The following is a 24,839-nucleotide window of genomic DNA, read 5'->3' as shown; positions in this document are numbered from 1 at the left end:
CGAAAACCTGTTAGGTGATTGCTGCTTGACTCAAATCAGACCAATATTCAACGAGGTGTTATGAGTATTGTGAAAATATTAAAGTGCCCATAAATAGCAAACATGACCAAGGCCTTGAGTAAAATTTGAGCGAAGACCCGTTAGTTGATCACTGTGTGTACGTTTTGACCAAAACTCTAGGAGAAGCAGAGATTCTTGTGAACAGAGGGTTGGATGGATAATGGACGGACCAAGCTCGCTGATCCGTCAGCTGCACGAACTAAAAGCTGATTCACTGAACTTCCCTCTGCTGGATGGAAGTCTTGTGTATAACTGACCAACCCACCTGTTTCATAATGCAGACTTTTATGTGATTTTTGCACAAGGTATTTTTGTCATGGTTTGTAGTTTTTGTTATGTATTTGCAGTGTTTCAGTTCTATTTGTTTTCTTTTCTGTGCTTCTTTGTCTTTCTAATTTCACCCATTCCCTTCTCAGTCATACTTCCTGTTTTGGGTTCTTTGACTTCTTTCTGATTATGTCACCTGCCTTTTTTTTTTTAAGATTTACTCATTCAAATTAGTGCAGTTTATTAATGTCTGTACCAAAAATTTATAGCATGGAAATTCATCCAAAACTTGGCATGATAACTCCAAGGAGCAAGCCAGTCACAGGAAGGCACTGAAAGAAAAATGACAGTGAAAAGCCAGCAAAGACTTTAAAGAAAAAAATATCACTGCCAGAAAGCCAATCAAATTGAATGATAAACTGACTTTTCCTTTCAAATCAATTGAAATTGACTTGTTATGCTGGTACACATGTCAGTTATATGGAAGCCCGTTTCCGCCACTAAAAAAAAAAAAAAAGCTAGTATCCATAACTCGAAATTTCGAGAAAATAACTCGAAATTTCGAGTTACTTTTCTCAAAATTTCGAGTTAGCTCTGTCAATCAAAAATATACGTGAATGAGGTCGCTTTCTTGTTACCCGGAAGCATATGGCGCAGGACCGTGCACTCAAAAACGGATCCCAACAAATTAAAGTATGTTTGCTGATAGTAACACCATGTGATTCAGCTAATAACACATCATTTGTGAAGCCAGGCTGAAAACACTCAGCAATCTGTGCATTCACGACTGGATGTAATACCGGTAGCTTAGCTGTAGCATTTGTAGCTGAGGGCTTCAGCTTCCGGGTAACATGGAAATGACGTCATTCACGTAGATTACTGATTGGCAGCGCTAACTCGAAATTTCGAGTTGCTTTTCTCAAAATTTTGAGTTAATATGTCGAAATTTCGAGATAATAACTCGAAATTTCGAGATAATAACTTGAAATTTCGAGAAAATAACTCGAAATTTCAAGAAAATAACTCAAAATTTTGAGTTATGGATCCTTTTTTTTTTTTTTTAGTGGCGGAAACGGGCTTCCATACAGTTAAGTTGTGTTCACAGAATAATAATTAAGTTAAAAAAATATCACCTTACAGGGTTTAAGGGGTTCTCTCATGCAGAATGTAACCAAACTATGGAGTACTAATAGCTCTTTGAGGGAAACAGAGGGACATAAAACTAATAACCGATTTGACCATTACACCAGAGAGCAGACTCCACCCAAATTCTCCATGTCATGCCTCAGACTTGCCCCTAGTAAGCTGTTGAATTTTTACCAGCTATGATATTGGACTCAGAACAATCTTACCACATAAAAAGTCCTGGATCAGTTTGAATAGTGTTCAAGTGTGCAAAGTTAGAGGACGTGAGGACGAGACTTACACTCATCTGATTTTTTAAAGGATTCATTTCACTGAGTGTAAGAACCTGGATCCTCTTCCCCTAAGCCATTTATTACCTCTTATCCTTTAGTCGGGCTGGATTTCTCTGTCAGTGCCGGGGTCAACCATAAAGCCAGCACTCACCCCGTTTCTCCCGCATGGCCCAGCCAGATAAAACAGGAACAGAGAGGAGGGGGGATTTTTTGGCTGAGCTGGTGGATTGTTCTTATCTGGAGGCTAGACAGAATGGGTGGAGGGCTGGTGGGAGTTGAGCTTTCTGATGTGGAGTCTGCTCTTAAGGTAGGACAAGAAAGTAGGAAAACACACACAACAAAGCCTATGTTGTCTTTCAGATACTCCACACAGCAGCCCCTCGATGCTGCTCTTAGTATCAACAGAAAAGACACCATGCAGGGTTAGAGAACTTCTAGATGATGTGACAACTCGTCTGGCAGCCAAATTGGAGCTCTTTTGCCGCAAGGCCACTTGGATGACTTAAAACTGGCTTTCTGTGCTCTTTACTCAGGAAGACACAGCTTATGTAGCTGTGATGAATCGACACTGAATTAGCTGACTTGTTACGTATGCTGAACTGCTCGTTTTAAATGTCTTTATTGAAAGACATCTTTTTTCCATCTACCACTAGCTCCATGGTCTTTTAAGCTTGAGTGTAAAATACAGCCAACAGGAGAGTCTGCAGATGTTTTTTATAATTACTGTGAAATATAAATGGTCAGTTATAATTATCTGACGATTTATTACAGGACTTTTATGGATAATGATAAAAGAAAGAAGGGATGTTGATTTTTCATTGTATTTACTTGGTGCTTGCAGGCAATCTTATATATTTATGTCTGTTTTTATGGAAATGGCTTTGAATACATGCTGCAGGCAGCACAATTTTCAATCTCAAGATGTTTTCTTTGTTTTGTTTCTGAGCTCATCACTTCCTGGGAATACGTTCATTGTGGAGTGATGAGTAAAAAACCATCTTGAATGAATCGTACACGTGGAGGCTGGGGCGGTGGAGGGACCGAGACACGGGACAGCCATGGCACCAGGATGTCAAATATAAAAAGACAGATTTTTTTGAAAAAAGTATAACTCTATTGTAGTTTTTCAACCTGACCTTAGATTGGCCCAGACTTCAGCCCTATGAACAAAGACTTTTGCAGCATTTGAACAAACGATTTCCTCCTAACATTCTCCTTGGGAATTATTCGCTGCTTTCCAATCAGAGAAGCAGATATTTTCTAACACAGTTGCTCATCTTATGTACTCATAACTTAGCCAAGAGAGTTTAATGTCCTTTCTTACCTTGGAAAAGCTCCCACTTCAGTACTCTCTTGGATTGGATTGGCAGCAGCAAAGATCTCAAAACTTCTGTGAATAAAATTGAAACTACTCTGCACGACTAGGAGGTACCAGGGGGCAAGTTTGAAAGCAAATTAGTTTTCCTAATTTGGTTAAAATGTCCCTTTAAGACACTAGGAGCAAGCTGTGTTTAGAGCCATCTCTTATTACTTACACATATTAGGATTTTTAATTTAGTAGGCAAAATGTTAGGGGCGCGTGAATGGCGATATTCATCAATCAGTCATTAATGGCGCTTCTGCAACAGAACTCCAAGGTGTAGCTGTTGAGAGGTCAGAGGCATCACCGTAAAGTTTCTGTACGGGCTGGGGGAGGGAGGGAAGGGGAGGAGAGGGAGAGCTGATGCAAGGGAGCGAGAGGGCGGTCAGTCAGCTAAATGGAAGAAGGGAAGGTGGAGCTGCAGAGCTGTACATACCCCTGAAACAACAGGCAGCTGAATGAGGCTCAGCTGGGCATGCAAGTCCTCCCGCTTGGCCACTTCCTATTAGCGGAAGTGATCGGTGCAGCCGGACAGGAGAGGGAGGCACACACAGGAAAAGAGGCACGGAGGTGAGAGGTTGAATCACAGCAGCAGACGAGAGCAGAAGGAGAAGGTTAGAGAAGATTCAGCATGTTGGAACATTTGCAGTTTACCATGCGACAGAACATGTCAAAGCAACTGTCCTGGATCGCAGTGTGCAGTCGTGAGCCGTACACGTGCATTTCAGCGGTCTGAAAGCTCAGGGAGTCAGGACTGCAGGACAGAGGTGATGCACAGCCGTGTTTTATCCACCAGGCAGCCCACTGATGTTTCGTGTGATGAAATCATTTTCTCACAAAGCAGATATGAAAATGATCCTCATATAAGCATGAATCCTCCAGACTCGTGACTGTGCAGTAGAAACCGGCACGGAAACATTCCTCTGCATCTGGCCCATACCGTGCATGTTGGTGCTTTGGTGTCAAATGCATGTTTATTGTCACAGTGAGAAGTGCAATAAAAAGAAAGAAACACTTTTCCCTCTCTTCTGTTAAAAGCTCTCTCTAAGGTGGTCTGGTTGCATTCTCTGCAGCGGATATTGGATTCTGTCAAACAGACACATGGGCAAAACCTGACAAAAGGACACAATGGTGAGGGCGGACACTGGTAAAGAGCAGGAAGATTATGAGTATGGTGATGTGAGGGGTAAAGGAAGGAGTTAAGATAACAAAAAATGATAAGCATGATAAGATGTCCCTTCTGTCTTTAATTCCAAAGCAATATGGACATTTGAAGTACTCCACTTCTTTGTATGAGGCTGTATGTGTGTGTGTGTGACTTGGCACCAACGGCGTACATGTCTCCTGGCTTTGCTCACATCATTCAAGTGCCCGTTACCTAGCAACCTTGACGCAGGGAAAGTTTGGCTGACTAAAAATAAACTTAGTGTTTGCAGAAAAGGATGTAAAGCTGAAAAAAAGAAGGTAGGGAGAATTACGCCGGCAGCTCTGCAGTAATACAGGAGGGCAGAGGGGGAATACAAGAGCATAAAGGTTTCCTCATACAGCTGTAGGCTGGGCATTGTACTGTGTGAGCCTGCAGTTGTTTTTCTAATCTGTGTTTCTTTTCTACTTAAGTAAATATTTATTCACATTTCCAAAATGACATTAGCACAAATTAGTTTTATCTTTGTGTTAGAAAATATAAGCACTTATCTACAGTATCAGGCTTACATGACATTAGATAATGACCAAAACATTCAACATATGCTACAGTCTTATAGTTACTAACATAAATGGATATAGCAGCCGTTTATGGGAAATTTAAAAAAAAAATGTTTAAATGCAAATCCTGAAGTAGTATGATCTTTTAAATTACCTTTCATCAATCTGGAGAGGTTTCTTAACTCGTCAGTAAGGGTACAGAGTTTGTCATCAAATGTTGTTTTTATGTGAGTATATTTTTTTTTTTTAAAAACTGTTTTTGTCCCGATCACTCCCTGAGAGAGACAGCTGCATATTTAGCAATGCTAGCTTCTACCTGCTGTTCACCAGGTAGAAGCTAACGTTGTGTGTCGTTTGTAGTTAGCTGCTTTCTTTTAATGCTCCGATTACTCATAAGTCAGTGTTTGTGGATTGATAAACAAAACCATTACTCTGAAAAAAAAAAACTTTTGGATAGCAGTGCAGAAGATGTAATCGTTTATTCCGCTGGGAAAGCAAAGGCTAGCTAGCCTGGCTAGCAAAAGTAATGCTAATTCGCACTAGCGCTTTTCTTGCATTTCAGTGTCTTTTTTACATGGCCACAGCTGTGGTGACAAGAAATAACTACAATGCTTAATCTAACAGAAAATAGCAGCACTCTGGCCACAAAACTTAACTTGAGGGCTAACAATTCTGCCAGTAAGCGTTTCAACAAAACACTCCAAGAACCTTCGCTAACTAGCACATTGTGGTTTGTATTTCCAACAAAGCTGAAAGCCCCAGAAAATTTTTTGTCTACTCCAGTAGGCAACTAAAGTTCAGACAAGATCAAATTCACAAGAAAAACCTTGACTTTGGTGCTGTCCTATCAGTTGCTCCAGCCTTACTAGTACTGATAGTACATCCTACAGACTGAACGTCAGTTAATTTAGACCATTGTTCCACTAGAAAAGCAGGTCGGGAATCCTCAGAAGGCTCTTGCACAAAATCTCCTATAGTTTATTGATATGATGTTAAAACGCTAACTTTGGAAGTGCAAAAATATAGATGGATTAATGCATCATTCCCAATCTGACTTCAAGACGCCAAGGCAAATTAATTTACTTTATGCTTGTCCTCCATCCGGAGCTTTCATCCAAAGCAGTTTGGGTGATTTGCACCCAAACCTCTGTGGAATTCCATTCACCATAATACTGCGTTTGATATTTTGATAGCAGGTGAGTGCAATAGAAAAAGCAGCCCATTCCAATTAATCCATATTGTATGAGCCTGTCAACCTTTCTTGCTGCTACCTACCATCTATTCTCTGTCCTCTCAGAGAGCTAAAGAGTGTCAGAGATCAAAGCACAGGTGTTGTCACCCTTTAAAAGCTGAGAGAGAGAGAGAGGAGGAGACAAGCAGCTGGGTGGGGATAGACTGGATACTTGTGCGATTTACTCTCACCCTCTATTTCTTTCTCTGTCTCAAATAAAACATTGGCTGAAGCCTGAAGAGTGGTCTCTCAATGAGTTTTAGCTGCTTTCTTCCTGCGGCCCTGTGACTGTTCCCCCCAGCTGCCTCTTGTGCTTATCTGAGCTCACAAACACAGCACCGTGGCAGACAACATATCACCTTTGTTTTATGACAATAAACAACTCGCAATAAGCAGGGGGAAGATTCAGAAGGGGGGTGAGAACATATCCGAGCATGAAACTTAAAACAGGGGGATTTGGGTGATGTGGGCTGATGCACAGTCTGGTCTAGCGGACATAGTTTTCTTATGATGTACTTTATGGCGCTGGCAAATAAGCAGAACAATAATGAGGATGACTGCTGAGATAGTGGGAAAGCGTAGGAGGTGAAGTGGCTGACAGCAAAGAAAAGAAAGAAACGGAGATGAATACGAAGGGGAGACAGGAAAAATGAAATACTGCATTGCTATGCGTAACCCTGTGTCCTCACATAACCCGCTGCAACGAGTGCAAGAAAAGGCACGTTTTGTTAATGCTTATACAATTAGTTCTTTGTTGAGGTATGTGGTCCTGCACTGAAAAATATGAAGCATGAAAGCAAAGACTTCAAAATAACTACATAAAAAACACTTTGTTAAACACATCAGATCTCATTGGGGAACAAAATCATGCTGGATATCTGTACTGATAAGGTCTGGGCAATGTGTTGCAAGTGAAAGGATGCCACAATTTTTGATGCCAATGAAAATTATCATTCTGCAGAGGGCTTAATTCAAAGACCCCCTAAAAATCAACATGGAAAAAAAAAATGCAGCAGGCTAGTCCATTCTGCTGAAGCTTCAATGCAGCAACTCAAAAATGGTAGTCAGTAGTTTTTATGGCCTCCCAGGTCCTTGGAGGTCTCCTCCCAGATCTGGATCAGGGCATCACTGAGTTCCTGGACAGTCTGTGGTGAAGCCTGGTGGTATCACATGGGCCAAAATATAATATCCCAAAGGTGTTCTAGTGGATTTAGTTCAGGTGAGCGTGGAGGCCAGACAAAGGTATCAATTCCTTCATCCTCCAGGAACTGCCTGCATACTCTCACCACATGAGGCTGAGCTATGTTGTGCACCAGGAGAAACCCAGAACCCACTGCATCAGGGTCTGAGAATGGATACAAGGTTTTCATCCTGATAGCTGATTGTAGTCAGGGTGACATTGCCAAACCTAAAGAGGCCTGTGCATCCCTCCATGGATTGGCCATCCATCTCCAAGCCAGCCATGCTGAGTGATTTTACAGTCAGCATAATGTTCTTCAAACTTTTTCTCCAGACTCTTTTATATCATTCAGTGTTCTAAGGGGGAACTGCTCTCATCTGTGAAAAGCACAGGGCTCCAGTGGTGGACCTGCCACTCCTGGTATTCTATGGCAAATGCCAATCAGGATCCTTGGTGCCTGGGCAGTGATTACATGGCCCACTAGAGGATGGCAGGTCCTCAGGCCATCTTCATGAGTCTGTTTCAGATTGTTTGGTCAAAGACATTCACCCCAGTGTCCTGCTGGAGCTCTGGCAGTGCTCATCCTGTTCCTCCTTGCACAAAGGAGCAGATACCAGTCCTGCTAATGGGTTAAGGACCTTCTACAGCCCTGTCCAGCTCTCCTGGAGTAACTATCTATCTTCTGGAGTCTCCTCCATTATCTTGAGACTGTGCTGGGAAACACAGAAAACCTGGTATAGGCACGTATTGATGTGCCATCCCGGAGGAGTTGGACTACCTGTGCAACCTCTATAGGGTCCAGTATCACACACTGACCCTGGCCAAATGCAAAACTAATGAAGAAAAAACAGTCAGAAAATATGAGGAGTAAAAAAAAATGTCTGTGGCCTTCATCTGTAAAACCATTCTTGTTTGGGGGGGTTGTCTCATTGTTGCCCCTCTAGTGCACCCCGTCTGCTACTTAACTGACCAGATCAATGTCCCAGACGTTTAACTGACTAAAAAGTGTTCCTTTATTTATTTTTTTTGTGCTATGTAGATAAAGATATAAACAAATACAGATCTGACAGCAAGGTACATCAAATCACCGAGAGCTTTAAAAGAGAAACAATGTGACAAGATACAGCCCAATAATTTAACTTCAATTTAGTTGTACCTCTGCCTGAAACCCTTCAACCAAGATGGCAACAAGCAAGTTGAAGAGGACGTAGTTGCCAAAGGTCATTAGCGCGATGAAGTAGAGCGCAGCTACGGGAGAAGTGGAGGCCATGCCGTTATATAACACCTTGTTCCAGTCCTCCTGTGTTAGGATCTGCAGAGAAAGTAAGAGAGGCGCTTATAGGTAAAAGTATTGTTGAGCAATTCTTCTAGAAATTTCCCCGTGTGAGGTCTAAGTCTTCACCGGTCCTGATAATGCTTCATACTTCACGCCCCTACCAAGATCAGTGCAATTCAGCTCGGCATTTTTTGACAAATTTTGCTGACAAACAAACATTTTTCCCCCTCTGCTGCATTTTTGCAAGAACTTACCTGTTAATCCTCTAAGGTATAAGCTGTCATTGGTGATAACACTAACTATATTTAGCAGAGAACTAAATGGCTTTTCTGAGAAAAATAAATTGAACACTTGTTAACACATGTCAGTCAGAAAGGTTATTTTATTTCTTCCCTGATTGTGTAGACTTGAGAGATTAATTTAATAAAACAAAAGTTGTATATTCTGATTGCCCAGGGTTGGAGTTACAGCTGATGATGATTTAGACCCTGGAAGGTTAATGAGATACTTATTTAAGCCTTTTTTAAAACAACATATTGGGCCTCATGTAGACTGTAACGTGCAGTACATGGTAACTAGTAAAGATTAGAAGTTGAAACCTGTTTGCTGTAGCTGGATTGTTTGTGTACTGCTGGCAAAAATATTGGACTTTTTTCAAAGTCTTTGTAAGGCTGTAAAAGCTTTTCATCATACATGCTTAGTTTTCTTCTTTCTTTGTATTGTTTTATCTTTTTTCTTTATCTTTGCCTCCTTGTTCTCTCTGTCCCTGTCTCATTGCGTTTTTTTGTCTGTGCCTCTCTCTTTCAGTATACTTCCTGTTTTATTTTGAAGGTTCGCTCCCTGTCTGGTTATTGATGTTGGTGTCTCATTGACCTTCCTTCCTGACTACCCTTGTCTAAATACACTTAAATCTTTGGTTAATCAGAAAAAAACATATTTTGAAAATACTAGCAGTATTTTCTCAATTCTGCTTTAGACTGCATTCAGCCTATCTCTGATTAGGACCCAAGAATATGTTTATTTGACTAGTAATAGCCCTTTTTTATTAGTACTTTCTCAGGTTCATGTGTGTAAATAGAGTCCTTAATCAGCGCCACTGTACCAGCACCAAAGAACACCTTGTGAGATTTCACAGCTTGACAGAGCAGCAATATTTGATTATGAGAATATGCCGATTTTAAGTAACTGTGATTTTTTTCTCTCTCCCCTATCTATGTTTTTTAAATTCCTGGTCGTAGTAACACAGATCAGTTAAAGAAATGCATTAGATGCTCATTCTTGCCATTAATCAAAGCTCAAAGGCTCACCTACTAACAGCAGAGCTTTTAGCTGCAATAGAAGAAGTGGTTTTAACAAAATCTCTGCATCTTTATTCAGTGAAGTGCGGGAGTACGGCAAAAACTTGCTGAATTTACGAAGTTGTGTGCTGAAGGATAATGTTTCAGAAAAACGCAACATTAAAATGTAAACTTTCATCATTCTGTTCAACAGATTGAAGCAGTGAAGATACACTTGAGCTCTCCATGGGAACGGACACATCAGTACAACGGTCTGTACAGAGAAACATGCATACATCTTACAGCCAGTCAGGTGAATAATAAATGGTTACTATATTGAGAGTGATATATGCTGGACCCCCACAGTTACGGTTAATTCATGAATCTAAGGTGACATAATGCAAAGCACAAGCCTACATAACCTATAGAAGATAGCCAGAAATAGGAAATTAGATGACTGGAAGAAAATGATGAAGACAGAAAAGGTCTAGCGGGGCCATAGGGGAAGAGGTTGATAGATTTTATTTATTCAGGAGGAGGAAGAGGTCTTTCAGGCTCTGAACAGGAGCATGTTCAGTCATCACCAAGACTCAAGGAGATCTTACTGGAGGTTAGTTGCTCGAGGGACCACTCTGACAGGTACAGTTAGATTAAACAGGCAGCTGATGAACATACATACTGTAATTTCTTCATGCTGCTTATTTTTTATTGTTTCAAGACGGTGACTGTAAACAAGCAGTGAGGAATAAACAAGCCTGGAGCACCACTAAACAGCACTGGGGAAGAGGGGGAAGAGAAGACAAGCTCACCTGGAAGACAGTCACTATGGCCCAGAGAAGAGAGTCAAAGTTCTTCCTGTCTGGTAGAGTGTCTCCGTCTCTCTCTGACCCAAACCTACAACCAAACAGATGCATCCCCAGGATACTGACCCAGGAGGGAGGGAGGAGGGGACAGGAAAAAACAAACAGGAAAAGGAGGGATAAATGTTTACATCACAGCAAACCCTTAGATACCACACAAATAAACAGAAATTATTTGTTGAAATGACATGTTTACCCATTATTATTGCTGCCTGTGAAAAAAAGAAGAAAAAAGCGGAGGATAAACAGAGCTACAGTCATACAAAAGCTTAAATAAAACTATATACTGACCTGAGACAGTTGCAGAGGTGATATTACATACTGAGTCCTGCCCCTGATTGGGTAGCATTCACTTTATTACCCTATCTCTTGACCAACAATGCTAATGGAAGTGCTTTCACTGGATTCAGCACCATGGAGAGTGACACAACCCACAACAATGACACCTCATGTATTTATTTATTTTTTCAGAAGATTACTCACATGCTGACTGATTTCCTCTACTTTGGAACTTTAAGGAGTAGTTTAAGAGACATTTACAAGCATAAGACGATAGCTAGGATTAGCTTAGTTTTGCATAGCACCCCATCACTTCACAGTAGAGCAGTGCTCCACAACACTTAACACTTTTTGCCTCAGTCAGAACCTCTGATTATTATTCCTCTTCCACTTTCAGCTTTCCAGCACAGCCATTAAAATCCTTTCATGATTTTCTTTTCTTACCCAGGCTAGCTGGTTGCTCCTGCCTCCACTTTTTATGTTAACCGTTTGATTACCAATCATGGCATACAGAATAGATTTGGGATATCCATTATCTAGGATTATCAGTTTTCCCTGGATTATTCTCATGTTAAGAAAATGTAAATAATTCATTTAATGGTGACACATGGGGGAAGCAACGTTTGCAAAAGCAGTCATAGTTTTTGTCAACTCCCTGTTTGAAGGGAAAAAAATAAAGGAATACATGTTTCTACTACAGAGCAGAAACTATTCACAGCACTTCACTTTTTCCATATGCTATCATGTTATATTCCAAATGGATTAAATTCATTTTCCGCCTTAAAATTCTACACACAATGCCCCATAATGGCAATGTGAAAAATGTCTGCTTGGAGGAAACCAGGCACCAGTCATGATCTGCTTAATACCATCCCTGTAGCAAGGGATGTGAATGCCTATGCACATGTTATATTTTTGTTTTCATTTTTAATAAATCCGCAAAAATTTCAATCTCTTTTTATTTTGTGATTATCTGGAATTGTGTGTAGAATTTTAAGTTGAACAAAATAAATGTAATCAATTTTGGAAAAAGGCTGTAGCATGACAACATGTGGAATGAGAAACTCCAAACATATACCCATATAAAGCTCTATCTGCAGCCACACGAAGAACTGTAGTAAAGAGTAAATAGTATAGTAGCGCATATACAGTGACACAGCTAAATATTGGTAGACTGGCACAGCGAAGCAAAGGCAACACTATGAAAGGCAGAGGGGATAAAGACAAAGAAAGCTAAGCTACATGTAACAACTAAGCGGGGGGGGGTGTTATTATTATGAAGCAGCAGTGAGTCGGCACCGCAGTCTGCCTTTTATTCAGGAACAGACACTGAAGCTCAACTGGAGCTGAGGGATCAATGAACAGGCCTCCGCTGCGTCAACTTGGCAAGCCTTCACTCAAATCAAGAGCTGTTTATCTATGCATATACAAGGCCCTTGGAACTTTGTGTATTTGTGTGTGCGCGCCTGTGTACTGAAACGTCTGTGTGCATGCGTGTATGTGAGGGCACAAATCTCAATAAGCTGTTGAAATGAAGCAGCAAATTCTTCGGATACACACAGAGACATGCTCCTTTAGTCGTAACACTCCCTCTTAAATAAAGGTGGGGGTCTGAAATACACAGAGAAGCATTTAGTGTCTTATTTAACAATTGAGTGGGTTTTTTGGGCTCAGCCACAAAGTCTACCCAGCCAGAAAGATGGAATGCTGATTGAAAGAGGGAACCACTTTAGTCTTTTTCCCCCGATTAAATCATCTCACTGTTCCTGTCGCTCTCAACACTACTTGCTTCTCACACAGAAGTTATCGTGTACTGATTTACCAGTTTACCTTCATTCATCGCCTTTGTTCTTTTCAGTTCCACGGTCAGTGATTGAAACACTTTTTTCCCCTTTTGATGTTATTCTTCCATTAGAATTGAGAAATAGAGTGGTGCCTACCTCCCCTACTGTTTAAACAAGTGGAAGACTGAAACATAAATATTTTTTCAGCCTGACTCACTCACTCTCCCCCTAAGAATACCTGAAGATGAAGATGAAGAGCATGAGGAGCATGCAGAAAGTGGCCACGTTGTCCATGGTCTTCATGAGCACCACCAGCTGTCTCTGCAAGGCCGGCATGAAGCGGACCAGTTTGAGGACGCGCATCAGCCGGAAAGTCCTCAGCACCGACAAACCCCCACCCTGCTGTCCCACGATCTCCCACACGCTGTCCGGAGAAAAGACAAAAACACATTTATAATTCACGTAAGGTCCAAATTCCAGTGAACTGTCTTCACGTCAGGCGAGCAAAAACCCAATTTTTCACTTTCTCTAAACACTGCGGGTTCCCAGATGTGGTCCTGACCACACTGACACAAATTATGGTCTAGCACTGCACAATCATTTTCTACAAAGAATAACATTTTCAGTAAGTTATGAAATGGTGAAAATGTGCTGCTTTTTTAATGCTTTAAAAATGATTTTTTGTTTTAATCAGTGAATGAAAGTATTTATTCTTCTGGCCACTTTGGATCAGCAGAGAAACCTGTAAACAAACACATAAAATAACATAACACAACATAACATAACTGTAGAAAATATCTTAGCTTTATCCTCCTGAACTGATCTGAAATTTATGTGTGAAAATGTACTTAGACACAAGCTCCGTCTTCTTTTAGCTCAGGTTTGGTCTCCACCTCCAGGTGAAGGAAAGATTTGATGCACCACTATGAGATTACCAGACACTATTCTGTACCTTTGCTTAGCTCCAGTTTAGTGTTGTACATAAAATTAATTTCAATTAAATTCAGTTAATTTTATTTATACAGCACCATATCTCAACAACAGTCACCACAAGGTGCTTTATATTGTAAGGTAAAAACCCTACAAAAATACAGAGACAACCCCAACAATCAAACAAACCTGCATGAACAAGCAGTTGGTGACAGTGGAAAGGAAGAACTCCCATATTTTCCTAAGTCCTAAATATGGTATTACTGATAAATATAAAAAATCTTCACAGACAGTGCTTTAAAATGTATTCGATTTTCTACTAATGTCTTTAGTTTTTGATACATAAGAAATTGTTTTATATTTAATTTAATTTAATGCTGTGATGCACAGTTTTATATATACAAGTATTAAGTGATAATTGCGTGCTGGAGGACTAAGGTTACCCAATACAAAGTGGGTTTGTGTAAAAAAAAACAAAAAAAGCAAAGAAAAAGAAATCTGGATTAATATATCCAAAGAACTACGACTCTACATTGATAACCTGCAGCTGGACTAGACACACCGAGGCCTGATGACAACCAATCCCGTTCAATCATTTTTCAGAACCATCAAAATAGCCAGAACTACAAGCACACCAGTATTCTCTTTTTCTCTTTTTTTTTTTTAAAAATAAAATAAAATAAATGCACTTTTACGTGACTGAAAACAAACCCTTTCTGAAATAAACTTTCTGATTTCTTTCTCCCAGGGATAAAGGAATTCAGAATGAATGTTTCGATATGAAGACAGGGCTGAAATTGAGAGATTGGCAAACAATAATAAAGCCAACACAACCTCGTCTCTCCGGACTAGCAACTGGATCACATCGCTGATTACGTTCCCTTTTCCAACATGTCGAAACGAAATAAGAAACCTCCTGTTTAGTTCTTAAACTGGCGCACACACCACAGCAACCTTTTTTTCTATTCAATTCATGTAGCACCAATTCACAACAATGGAGCTTTTTTATTGACAGGTAAGTGCCTTAAAATATTTGAGAGAAAATTCTAATTCTCATTATCGCACTGCCCCCTATGGACAGCAGTTGGCGCCAGTGGGAAAGAAGAACTCCCTTTTAACAGGAAGAGACCTCTGGAAATATCAGGCTGCGGGAAGGGCAGCCATTTGTGCCCACTCAGTTGCGGAGTGGTCAGGTAAAGGAAGAAGAACTTTACCTTTCATCTAAATTTTGTCACAATGCACCCAGATGACCTTGAAACCCTCTTTTAGGACAATGTAGACAAAAGTTACCAAACACAGGTAAAGAAAACAAAAAGATAGACCCAAAGGTCAACTGGGTCTTGATCTAGGCAGAGATCTTTTGACAGAGACAAACATGAACTCTGGTCTCTAACAGGATATGATATGGCTGCAAAATTCCACCACAATGATGTCAGGGACTCTTTTTCCTTTCTTTTTTTTTTGCTTCAACAAACATTATTTGAAGGCTGTGCATTTCATTCGGTCAGGTTGCGTTTTGTATTTTATTACATTTTGTTTGAAGATCTGACATCGTATGAGATCTGCACAAAAATAGAAGAATTCATGTGGGAGTTGAATTCGTTTTCACTGCACTGAGCAGGGTTTGTGTTCCCAGTGGCATCCTTTTAAATATAGAAGCCGAGTTCAGAAAAGGATACGTGTTTTATTTGAGGGCATTCCTGTTGCCAGAGAGCGAGTCCTCACCTGATGACCACAATTATGCCGTCAAAGATATTGTAGGGGTTTTTGATGTAGCCAAAGGGCCCATACACCAAAACCTTCAGCAGCATCTCCAAAGAAAACAGGCTGGTGAATACGATGTTGCTGATCTCCAAGGCGTTGGTCAGCTCCTCAGGCTGAAGAGACAGAAAGACAAACAAGGGAGTAATTAATGTGTTATTACAGAGGAAGCAGCTCAGGATAAGTTGACTGTATGACTACAGAATAAACATCTGCTGTATCACATGAGTAAAAGGCAATTGCTGAAGACTAAATGCAACTAAAATATGACAAATTGGTCACAGTTTCTGTCTCTCACACGCGCATTACACCATATATATCATAAATGCATGTATGTACAGTGTCCTTATCTTCCACTGGGACAAGCACACCGATTGGAGTGCTGACATGCAACGTCTGCTCAAAGCTCATCAGAGAAATGGACTGCCGCTCACATTTCGATCAATCAAATGGTGTGTGTGTGTGTGTGTGTGTCTGTAAGCATCTGAGCGCAGAGGGGAAAACAGGCAATGAGAACAAGCAGACAGACAAGGGAAAGAGCTTCCGAGCCAAAGATAAAAGGCGCGGCACATCCAAATGTGACGCTTTATGTAAATCAGACTTCTATAGCGGGTATCAGTAATTACTGGTGGGAAGAAAGGAGGCAGAACGATGTTGTGTGTCTGTGGCCTGTGCAGCAACCCAGACAGGCTTCATGAGGCCTTTCATCTCCATGCAATAAACAGTTTACACAGCTCAAAACGTGGTGTCACACACACACACACAAATCCGTAGCACGGACATGACATACAGGATAGGTGTTGAAGGCCCAAAATGGGTTTTTACGTTCTCTATCATAAGTGTATGTGTCTCAATATCCCACTGTGTGTGTGTGTGTGTGTGTGTGTGTGTGTGTGTGTGTGTGTGTGTGTGTGTGTGTGTGTGCGTGTGCGTGTGGGTATAAATAGAGTCATCGTCCCAGCAGAAACATAATCCCCCGGCTGAACCAGGAGGTAATGCAACGTAATGTAAACACAGTGTGTGTCATTAAGGCCCGTCCTGGTGGGCTGTCACTAATCACTACACACCATGACTGTTTAAGCAGCGATTACACAACACTAGCAAGGATACACAGAGAAAAGGAGACAGAGATTAGCATCACCAGTTGAATAACAGATCCACGTGCTGAATCGTGGCACCAGTTTGTCTAGAGCCCTTAAGCAGCAAAGTCAATCGGTTACTTCGAAATATGCTCACTGCTGGTATTGTTACACTGCTTTCATGTCAAACTATGGGAAAGACAAGAATTCACCTCCTCCAGTGTGCAGAACTTGGAGACATCTATTGGCAGACTTTGAATGGAGTCTATAATGACCTGGTTTGATCCTTGGCCACACTTGCTTCTTGTTTAGACTAGTATGGAGATGCTGTACTGAGGGCATGTGTAGGGATCGGTTTTGCCTTAGAAGATGGACCAGGTCAAATACCAGTTGGAAGTTTGGTGGTTCAATCCCCGGTTCCTCCAATCTTATGCCAGAGTAGATACAGAACCACAGATTGGTTCATCAGTGTGTGTGTGTGTGTGTGTGTGTGTGTGTGTGTGTGTGTGTGTGTGTGTGTTAATCCTAATAAGGCAGAAAGTCCTTAGATGTAAAAAACAAAAGTGGTCAGTTGAAAAGTGTGATATTTAGCACTTATATGTAGGTGGAACTATAGGAGGAGAACTTCTGGTCAAAATCAGAAGAAAATTCAATTCGATTACATTTTATATTGTAGCCAAAATGCAACAACAGTCAGGCTAAGAGCAGTTTATATTGTAAGTTAAAGAACCTACACTAAGAGAGTGAAAACGTCAACAATCAGTTGATGCCAATGTGAGCAAGCACCTGGTGACAGAAACCTCCCACAGAACCGGTTGGGTATAATCTGTGAATCTCTGAGCATCTGTACTGATGCATTATTAAAATGGCAGTAAAAACCAACGCAATCGTACACTCGAGTCTTCAGTCTGATTGCTACAATAGGAGCAAAAGCCAGAAAGTCACAAAAAATTTGCCCTGATATGAGACTGCAGGGAGCAAATCTGAATATTTCCCAGAGCACAGAGCGTAGATTTTAGTGCTGTTTTGTGATAAGGTTGGAGGTTGTAACCAATTGAATTCCTGCTCATTACCTTTCCTTCACACACAAGTAGAACAACTTTCAGTACACTGCCAGACATGTGCATGGGTGCAAAAGATCACAGTTATGAGCGCCTGTTTAAAAACTTTTAACCAGAAAGGCCTTTTTTCAGCCTACCCTTAAGTCACTATTTTATTTGCTAAAAAAAGTGCAAAAAGTACACAGTGGCAGCATGCTGAGAGAGGAATGGCTAAAAACAACTTCTTAAATCTTAAAGATGAATCGCGTTACTCACTGGGCGCATGTCTGAGTAGTGAAACAGAACAAGTCAAAAGCAACCACCATCAAGAGAAAACTTCAATAAAGGGTGTTGACAGCTTGTTTGAGTTTCAACAAGTACACACTTACAAGTTGTTGCTTGGTATTAAGTCATTTTTCCCACAAGACCCTGAATTTAACACAAGGCCCGGAGGCAAATATCAGTCCAACAACACCAAGTGCTGATGTTGCACCATAACTCAGAGCTTGAACTTTCAGACTGTGCTTGTTATAATTAGCATTTTTAAAATAAGTTGTAATTGGCTTTTGAGATTTGTAAGGAAATAATGCACATGTTTTACTAACTTCAGCTGATAATATCAACACTGACTGTTGGTAGATTAGAGTTAGAGGTAAACCTAAAGCAGTTTATATTCAACCAGTTGAGCTGTGGGTGCAAACAGACTTCCTGTTCTTAATATCAGCACTAGTGCTTTTTTTAGTTTCCCCAGAGCCCTGAAATCTATGTTTCTTGCGCTGCAACTGTTCAAGATTACTTTGTGTCATGTAGTATGTGAAGTAGTATTTTGTTGTTTGTATGTCTGACGTGCTAAATAAAAATTTGAATGACCAACTTGTCTTCCGTGTTATTCATTTTTCTGTGCTTCTCTAGGAAGTCCAAGGTTTTCTTTGTTTCCCAGCACTCAGGTGCATGGAGGAGACACCAGTAGACAAGCAAATACCTAGCAGAGCTGGACAGGGCCGTAGAAGGTCCTTAACTCATCAGCAGGATCAGTATCTGCTGCTTTGTGCAACGGGAAGGAACAGGATGAGCACTGCCAGAGCCCTTCGAAATGACACTCGAAACCACACTGGTCACACTGGTGCCCGATTGGCATTTGCCATAGAATACCAGAATCTACCACTGGAGCATGTTCACCCTTTGAACGTGTGAAAGATGTGAAAGAGTCTGGAGAAGCCGTGGAGAGGGTTACGCTGCCTGTAACATTGTTCAGCATGGCTGGTTTTGGTGGTAGGTCAGTGATGGTCTGGGAGGCATATCCATGGAGGGACACACAGGCCTCTATAGGTTAGGCAATGACACCTCGACCCCCATTAGGTATCGTGATAAAATCCTGGTGCAGTGGGTCCTGGGTTCCTCCTGGTACATAGCAGTGCCCAGCCTCGTGCGGCAGAGTATGTTGGCAGTTCCTGGAGGATGACTGGCCCCTACGCTCGCTTGACCTAAATCCAGTAGAACACCTCTGGGACATTATCTTATCCAACTAATAAAGTCGTGTCAATGTTCAGTAAATTAAAGTGAGAAAGTAAGAACGTGTGCAACTTGTAAAAGTCAGCAACTGCCATAGCTATTCCAAGCAACCAGTGAGGCTTCAGTGTTTGATTTCCTGTGCTTTGCAATTTGAGAATAGGTCAACAAATTGTCATATTTAGGTTTTTGTGCATTGTACCCTTTCACTCGTTATGCATTTTAGGTTGAGCACCAGCATGTAACACAGCTGCTGTATTACACTACACGGTAGAGAACATGTACAGAGCAGAGGGCCACATTGTTAAAAAAAAAAGAATAATTTGTCGACAGTCTGCGGCGCAGCTCCTATCAGTGAACCCTGCTTCCTGAAAAACAAGCTTTCCCCCGTTTCATCTCACCTCTTTGTCTTTGTGTCTCCTGTGTCTGATTCTGTGTTCACAGACGCAGATCAATTTGTTCGTTTGATCCCGTTGCTTTATTGTGTCCATTCATTTGTACAGGGACGAGTGTGGCGGCGGCAAATCCTTCTTATTCGTGCACGCGCGCGCATAGATACACGATTACGGAAAGTTCAAGGGGGTAAACAAATGCGGGGGCACTTAGATGTTTGTGTTTTCTCTCAGATGAATGCCCTCACACACAGTTATGCAGAAGCACACACACACACACACACTCAGTGCAGTGTGCAAAGAGGCGTCTCCAAAGTTACATTAATAGCCATGTGCATGCACACATCCACAGGCCACACACATAAATCCACACAGTGCAGCTCCACTCCCACACTCCTAACAATGTACGCACATATTTCTGCACAGACTCACACTTATAGCCATGCATGCAGACACACACATCCAGCTGTATAATAGATGTGGTTGATAAGCCAGAACAAGAAGTACACTTTTTATGAGGTGAGACTTGGACTGCAGACATCTGGGCCTTGAGACCGAGGTTCAGGTCATTATTTTTCCCCCACTGTTTCTGCTCTGCTATTGTTTCAGCTTGTATATTAGACATTCCTCAGACATCATGCAAGATTACTGCAGGAGAATGAGACCATAAAAGAGTTTCTCACACACAGAAGGAGCACACAAGAGACAAAGAGGGTGAAAGAGACACCAACCAAACAACATATGCATACACACACGCTAGTGTCACAGAAGCCTCACAGCCATTAACTTATCAAACGGGAGAAATTTTTTAATTGACTAATGGCCAGTGAGGTGCACGTGCTACCTAGAGAGAGATTAATGCGTCCAAATGCCCGACCGTGTAAGCGAGAAAGACACTCTTGCTTTTCTAATTGCTTCCTTCGATGGCTGTTTCCTGGGTAATGAGGCTGCGGGAGCATTAGGAGGTAAAGTGTGTTAGATGAGGAATAGCGTTATCTGGTTAGCACTAATGTAATGCCACCTAATCTGATGTGATCTAATCTAAACGGGATGCTGTGCTCCGCGGCGCTCCAGACTGTCAATGATGCAGCGCCATGCCCGGTGTGTGTGCGGCGCGCGCATGTTAGTTTAATCAAGTGGTTTTCATGGGCTCGCTACAGAAGAGGGCATTTCAAGTATGAAACGGACATTGATACACTCACTACTGGGGTTAGAGGTGATTTAATAACAATGAGGAGGATACAGTATCTCCTCATCATTGTCTTGTCTGAGATGATTTAATGATTAGGAAGTCTATAGCAGCCACTTAACAATAATTCTGAAATGAAATAATGATGCGGAATTTAATTTGGCTTTTGTTGGCCATACTGATACTACGATGGCCCTGAAACGCATTGCAACTTGAGAAAATGCCAATAAATAGAAACACAAAGCAAAACAAAATGCCACAAAAGCCCCCCCCCCCCCGACACAACAAAGACAACATTGTTTTTGGTGCTTCGCAGCAATTTTTTCTTAAGTTGCAACCATTGGAAGTGTTCTTGCTAACTTGATTTAGGTTTGCAACCCATCAGGATTTAACTCAACATCTGTTGAAGTTGGAACAATATGGGCTCTCCTTGGCGTTTGTAAAGCATTATATACAATTTTCTTCTTCTCTTTGCTGTGACACTACAGCAGGGGTGTCTAACTCTAGTTTTCGAGACCTGCTGACCTGCAGCTTTTAAATGCATCCCTACTCCAAATCAAATGATTGGATTACCTCGTCAGCATGCCATCAAGATTGGCAAAGGGCTGATAACAAGCCATTCATTTGATTCAGGTGCATCGGAACAAGGATGCATCTAAAAGCTGCAGGACAGTAGCTCTTGAGGACTGGAGCTGGACACCCCTGCACTACAGGTTTCCCTTTTTTACTGCTGTTCTGAGATAGTACATTCCAGCCATTCTAAGCTTCAGCTCCCGAAGCAGTAGTAGGCTACAGATACATGGTACAACATTGGTCCCAGCCTTATTGAGCCTATGCAATGTTGAAAATGTAAAGTGACAAACTTTTGAATTATTTAGTTATTTTTTGCTCACATTTCTTCTCAACTTGCTACTTTGGGCATCCAAACAGCAGTGCAGAAAGTAAGTAAGTAAAAGATTGCACTCACGATATGTGTGAAGAGCTGCAGCAATATAACTTTGCTGTTCCCTCTGTGCCACACATAAGGTAACAGTGTTATGGTAGGTTTTTAGTGCTATACATGAAATTGTAACTCCCTCTTTGACCTTGAGCCTGGCTAAAGCATTGCCTTTGCAACTCTGTTGTCGTTACGAAACCCGCAATGCGCAAAAACCACAGCACTCCAGTCATTATTGTTTCATGTTGTGCCAACCGCAAACTGGCAAGTCACATTAGCATTCTTATTGATGGGGTGAATTCAAACAGAAAGAACTATTTAAAGTTTCGTCAGGAAGTTGCTAAAGTCTTTTGTGGCTTATTGTACCTTTGGTTGTGGTGCCTTCATGGATCTGTCGTGGCAACAGTGTGACCAGTCTCACTCCCAACTTTTCATTTTTGGATTCTTGGCCAGGTTCCCTTGTATTCAAGCTAGATGCACTTCTTACTCATGAGCTTCATGTTAGCAGTGTGCAGAGTTAATGTTGTGAAAAGAATATTTTAGACCAAGCTGTGATGTTTCTGAGCTGTTTTAGTGACTCAACCTGACCGAAGAGGGAAAACTAAGAACCTGCGTGCTTTAACTGGATGCAAACTTTTTCTGACAACACTGGCTTGGCCAATGTACAAATTAAAATTTAGGCTTGACAATGGGAGTAAAGCTAAGCTAACTGGCTACTTGCTGTAGCTTCATATTTACTGAACAGATATTATAGTGGTCATGCTTATTTTTCATTATCTCAAAAGATCATATTTCGTACTAATGCAATAAATCTGGGGTTCAACAAGGCTCACTTAATATAATGGTTGATTTAGTAATTGTTGTTTAGTCTCTAAATAACAATGTCACCTTGTTATTATGGCATCTGACATATTCTGTTATAATAAACAATATAAGTCAAATGAACTTTTACCCCCGGTCTTAAGAAAACGTAAGAAATTTCAGTACCAGTAAAGTTCCTTGGAGTGATAATAGTTAAGAGATGGAATTGAACTTGTTGTGTTGATAAGGTTTTAGGAAAATTATTATAAAAAACTGTGATAATTTCGATAAAGAGCACGTAGAGTCATGTGAAAAAGAAAGCTTTCACAGGACTGCCTAGGGTCCTGTGAAAAAAGAAGTAATACCTCGTAGGAATTAAGAGCCTAAATCACAGCCATGTGCTGCTAATTAAATACACTTGATTAACTAATTATCAGCAAGTGTGACCATCTCTATAAAAGCAGAAGTTTTGGCAGTTTGCTTGTGTGGAGCGTTCAGGTGTGTGTTAACACAATGCCACAATCATCCCAAGAGTGAGCAGTCCAGCAAATTCACCACTAGGTTAATCCGTGTAACACTCTGAGATGCAGTTTCTGTTTTTGGTTTTTTTGGGGGGGTGGGGGGACTTCACAAGTCTCAGTTAGCATGTTAAATGTTCAACTTAATGACAGTACAATTAGAAAAAGGCCGGCTTGTTTGTTTGTCTCTAAAAACAACACGGCGGCAAAGCTTACATTTGCAAAACTGCATCTGAGCAAACCACAAGACATCTGGAACAATGTCCTTTGGACAGATGAGACCAAAGTAGAGATGGTTAATCATAAAGCACAGCACCACATTTGGCCAAAATAAACACAGCATATTCAATACAATTCACTTCACTTCAATTTCTTTTCTGTAGTGCCAATTCAAAATAACAGTCAGCTCAATGTGTTTTATATTGCGAGCTGAAGACCCTGCAATAAAGAAGAAGGAATGAAGAAAGAAAATAGCAACTATCAGATGACAGTGTATGAACAAGCAGCTGGCGACAGTGGGAAGGAAGAAGTCCCTTTTAACAGGAAGAAACCTCTGGCAGAACAAGGCTCAGTGCAGGGTGGCCAACTGCCAAAAGCATAAAACCAGTTGGCCGTGAAGGGAGAAGGACTAGATAAAAGACACCCGTGGATGAGAAGAGATTAATAATAACTACCGATTAAATGCAGTGTTGTATAAACACATGAGAGTAAAAAGAGGTAAGTGAAGAATTAATACTCAGCTAACCTAACTAAGTGGTCACCTGATTACCTGATCCAGGCCTAACTTTATGAAAAAAGAAAGTATGACCTAATCTGAAAGTAGAAATGGTGTCTGTCTCCCAAATCTTCTGGTTCCATAGAAGAGGGGCATAAGATGGGGCAACAATACTCAAGACCTTGTATGTAATATTAGGAAATACACCAATTGTGTTTGTACTGATATTACATACAATACCAACTGTCAAGTATGCTGGTGCTTGTTTTGCAGCCTCAAGAACTGGGCATCTTCCAGTCATTGAGTAGATTGTTCACTCCTGTGTATACCAAAGTGTTTTAAAGTCAAATGTAAGGCCATCTGTTCAGAAGCTGAAGCATGGCCCAAAATGGGTTATACAAATCTACAAGAAAAGAAAATAATCAAGTCATTGCAATGGCTCAGCTGGTGTGCAACCTTTAACCCGAATACAATGGTGAGCTGTAACCTTAGGAGAGCTGCGCATAAATGAATGTCTGCAAACCTCAGTGAACTAAAACAATGTTCTAAAGAATAGTGGCTGAAAATTTCTATACAACAAAGTGAGTAGAGACAAGGATGAAACGATTACTTCAGTGTTTTGCTGCTAAATGTGGTTCCACAAGCAACTAAATCAAAAAGTGAGCTCAGTTTTTCACAGGATCTGTCATATCTTGCTTTTTGGCATGACCACAATATTTGCTTTCCACAGGTTTTGTCAAAGATTACTTAGTTTTTTTTCTTTGTTTTTTGTTTTCAAGAATCATCCATCTGTGTGTTCATTTTTTCCTCTTTTAATGAAATGTTAAATCTTTCCTGCATAAACATCTGTTCTTCAAGGCAAAATAAAGGCTGAGACCAGTGCTTAAAGCAACAATAAGATAGGGATGAATTGGCAGATCCAGCAGAAGAGCTTGAAAGAAGAACTTTCTAAATACAGGCAGCATGTTATTTGACATCTCACTGAACCAGGAAATAACCGAAGCCATCATTTGATCACTCCATTGATTCTCTCTTTTTGATTTCATAGCCTTCAGGGCTGGAAAAGCCCTCGTTTTATAAGCCAGGATTAAGGACTGTTGTTTTGCCTTCTCCGTCTTACCGTCGTACAAATTAGAAAAACACATTTCCTATGCCTGTCTTGGAGGGTGGCCAGTGTCTTCACATGCCAACTCTACATTCCTCTGCCAGGGCAGGATAAAAGCTGAATAAATATTGTCTCTGGTTTGAGCGAGAAATACAGCAAGAGGGTCT

The 24,839-nt window shown here is 41.0% G+C and overlaps 1 protein-coding gene and 1 long non-coding RNA gene across 16 annotated transcripts in view; one reads left to right on the top strand and one right to left on the bottom strand.

Annotated features, from left to right (window-relative positions):
• Positions 1-24,839, bottom strand: part of cacna1g (calcium channel, voltage-dependent, T type, alpha 1G subunit) — a 208,763-nt gene that overhangs the window by 94,722 nt on the left and 89,202 nt on the right. For 10 of the 13 annotated variants that reach the window (XM_086302859.1, XM_086302861.1, XM_086302851.1 and 7 more), the window contains exons 9-13: positions 15,352-15,503; positions 12,935-13,120; positions 10,583-10,697; positions 8,377-8,532; positions 3,542-3,607 (exon numbers count right to left, since the gene is read on the bottom strand). In XM_086302859.1, the coding sequence (XP_086158985.1) occupies positions 3,542-3,607; positions 8,377-8,532; positions 10,583-10,697; positions 12,935-13,120; positions 15,352-15,503 (675 nt within the window). The remainder of the gene's footprint in view (positions 1-3,541; positions 3,608-8,376; positions 8,533-10,582; positions 10,698-12,934; positions 13,121-15,351; positions 15,504-24,839) is intronic. The other 3 variants (XM_086302854.1, XM_086302858.1, XM_086302855.1) reach the window with 1 other exon arrangement.
• On the top strand, positions 4,486-10,867 carry LOC147322887 (uncharacterized). 3 transcript variants are annotated; one of them, XR_015130689.1, is made up of 4 exons: positions 4,486-4,569; positions 9,988-10,086; positions 10,307-10,412; positions 10,492-10,867. It is a non-coding gene; the product is annotated as an uncharacterized LOC147322887 (long non-coding RNA). The 3 variants fall into 3 exon arrangements; XR_015130688.1 differs by lacking the exon at positions 4,486-4,569 and adding an exon at positions 4,902-5,036; XR_015130687.1 differs by lacking the exon at positions 4,486-4,569 and adding an exon at positions 4,902-5,036 and having other exon boundaries at positions 9,988-10,412.

The sequence above is a fragment of the Aulonocara sp. 'chitande type north' Nkhata Bay genome, linkage group LG8 (assembly GCF_057382095.1).
Source record: "Aulonocara sp. 'chitande type north' Nkhata Bay isolate Kocher_YH1m ecotype deep benthic linkage group LG8, A_spYH_male_GT1.1, whole genome shotgun sequence".
In the NCBI taxonomy this organism is placed as follows: domain Eukaryota; kingdom Metazoa; phylum Chordata; class Actinopteri; order Cichliformes; family Cichlidae; genus Aulonocara; species Aulonocara sp. 'chitande type north' Nkhata Bay.
This window is presented reverse-complemented; position numbering and strand designations above follow the sequence as displayed.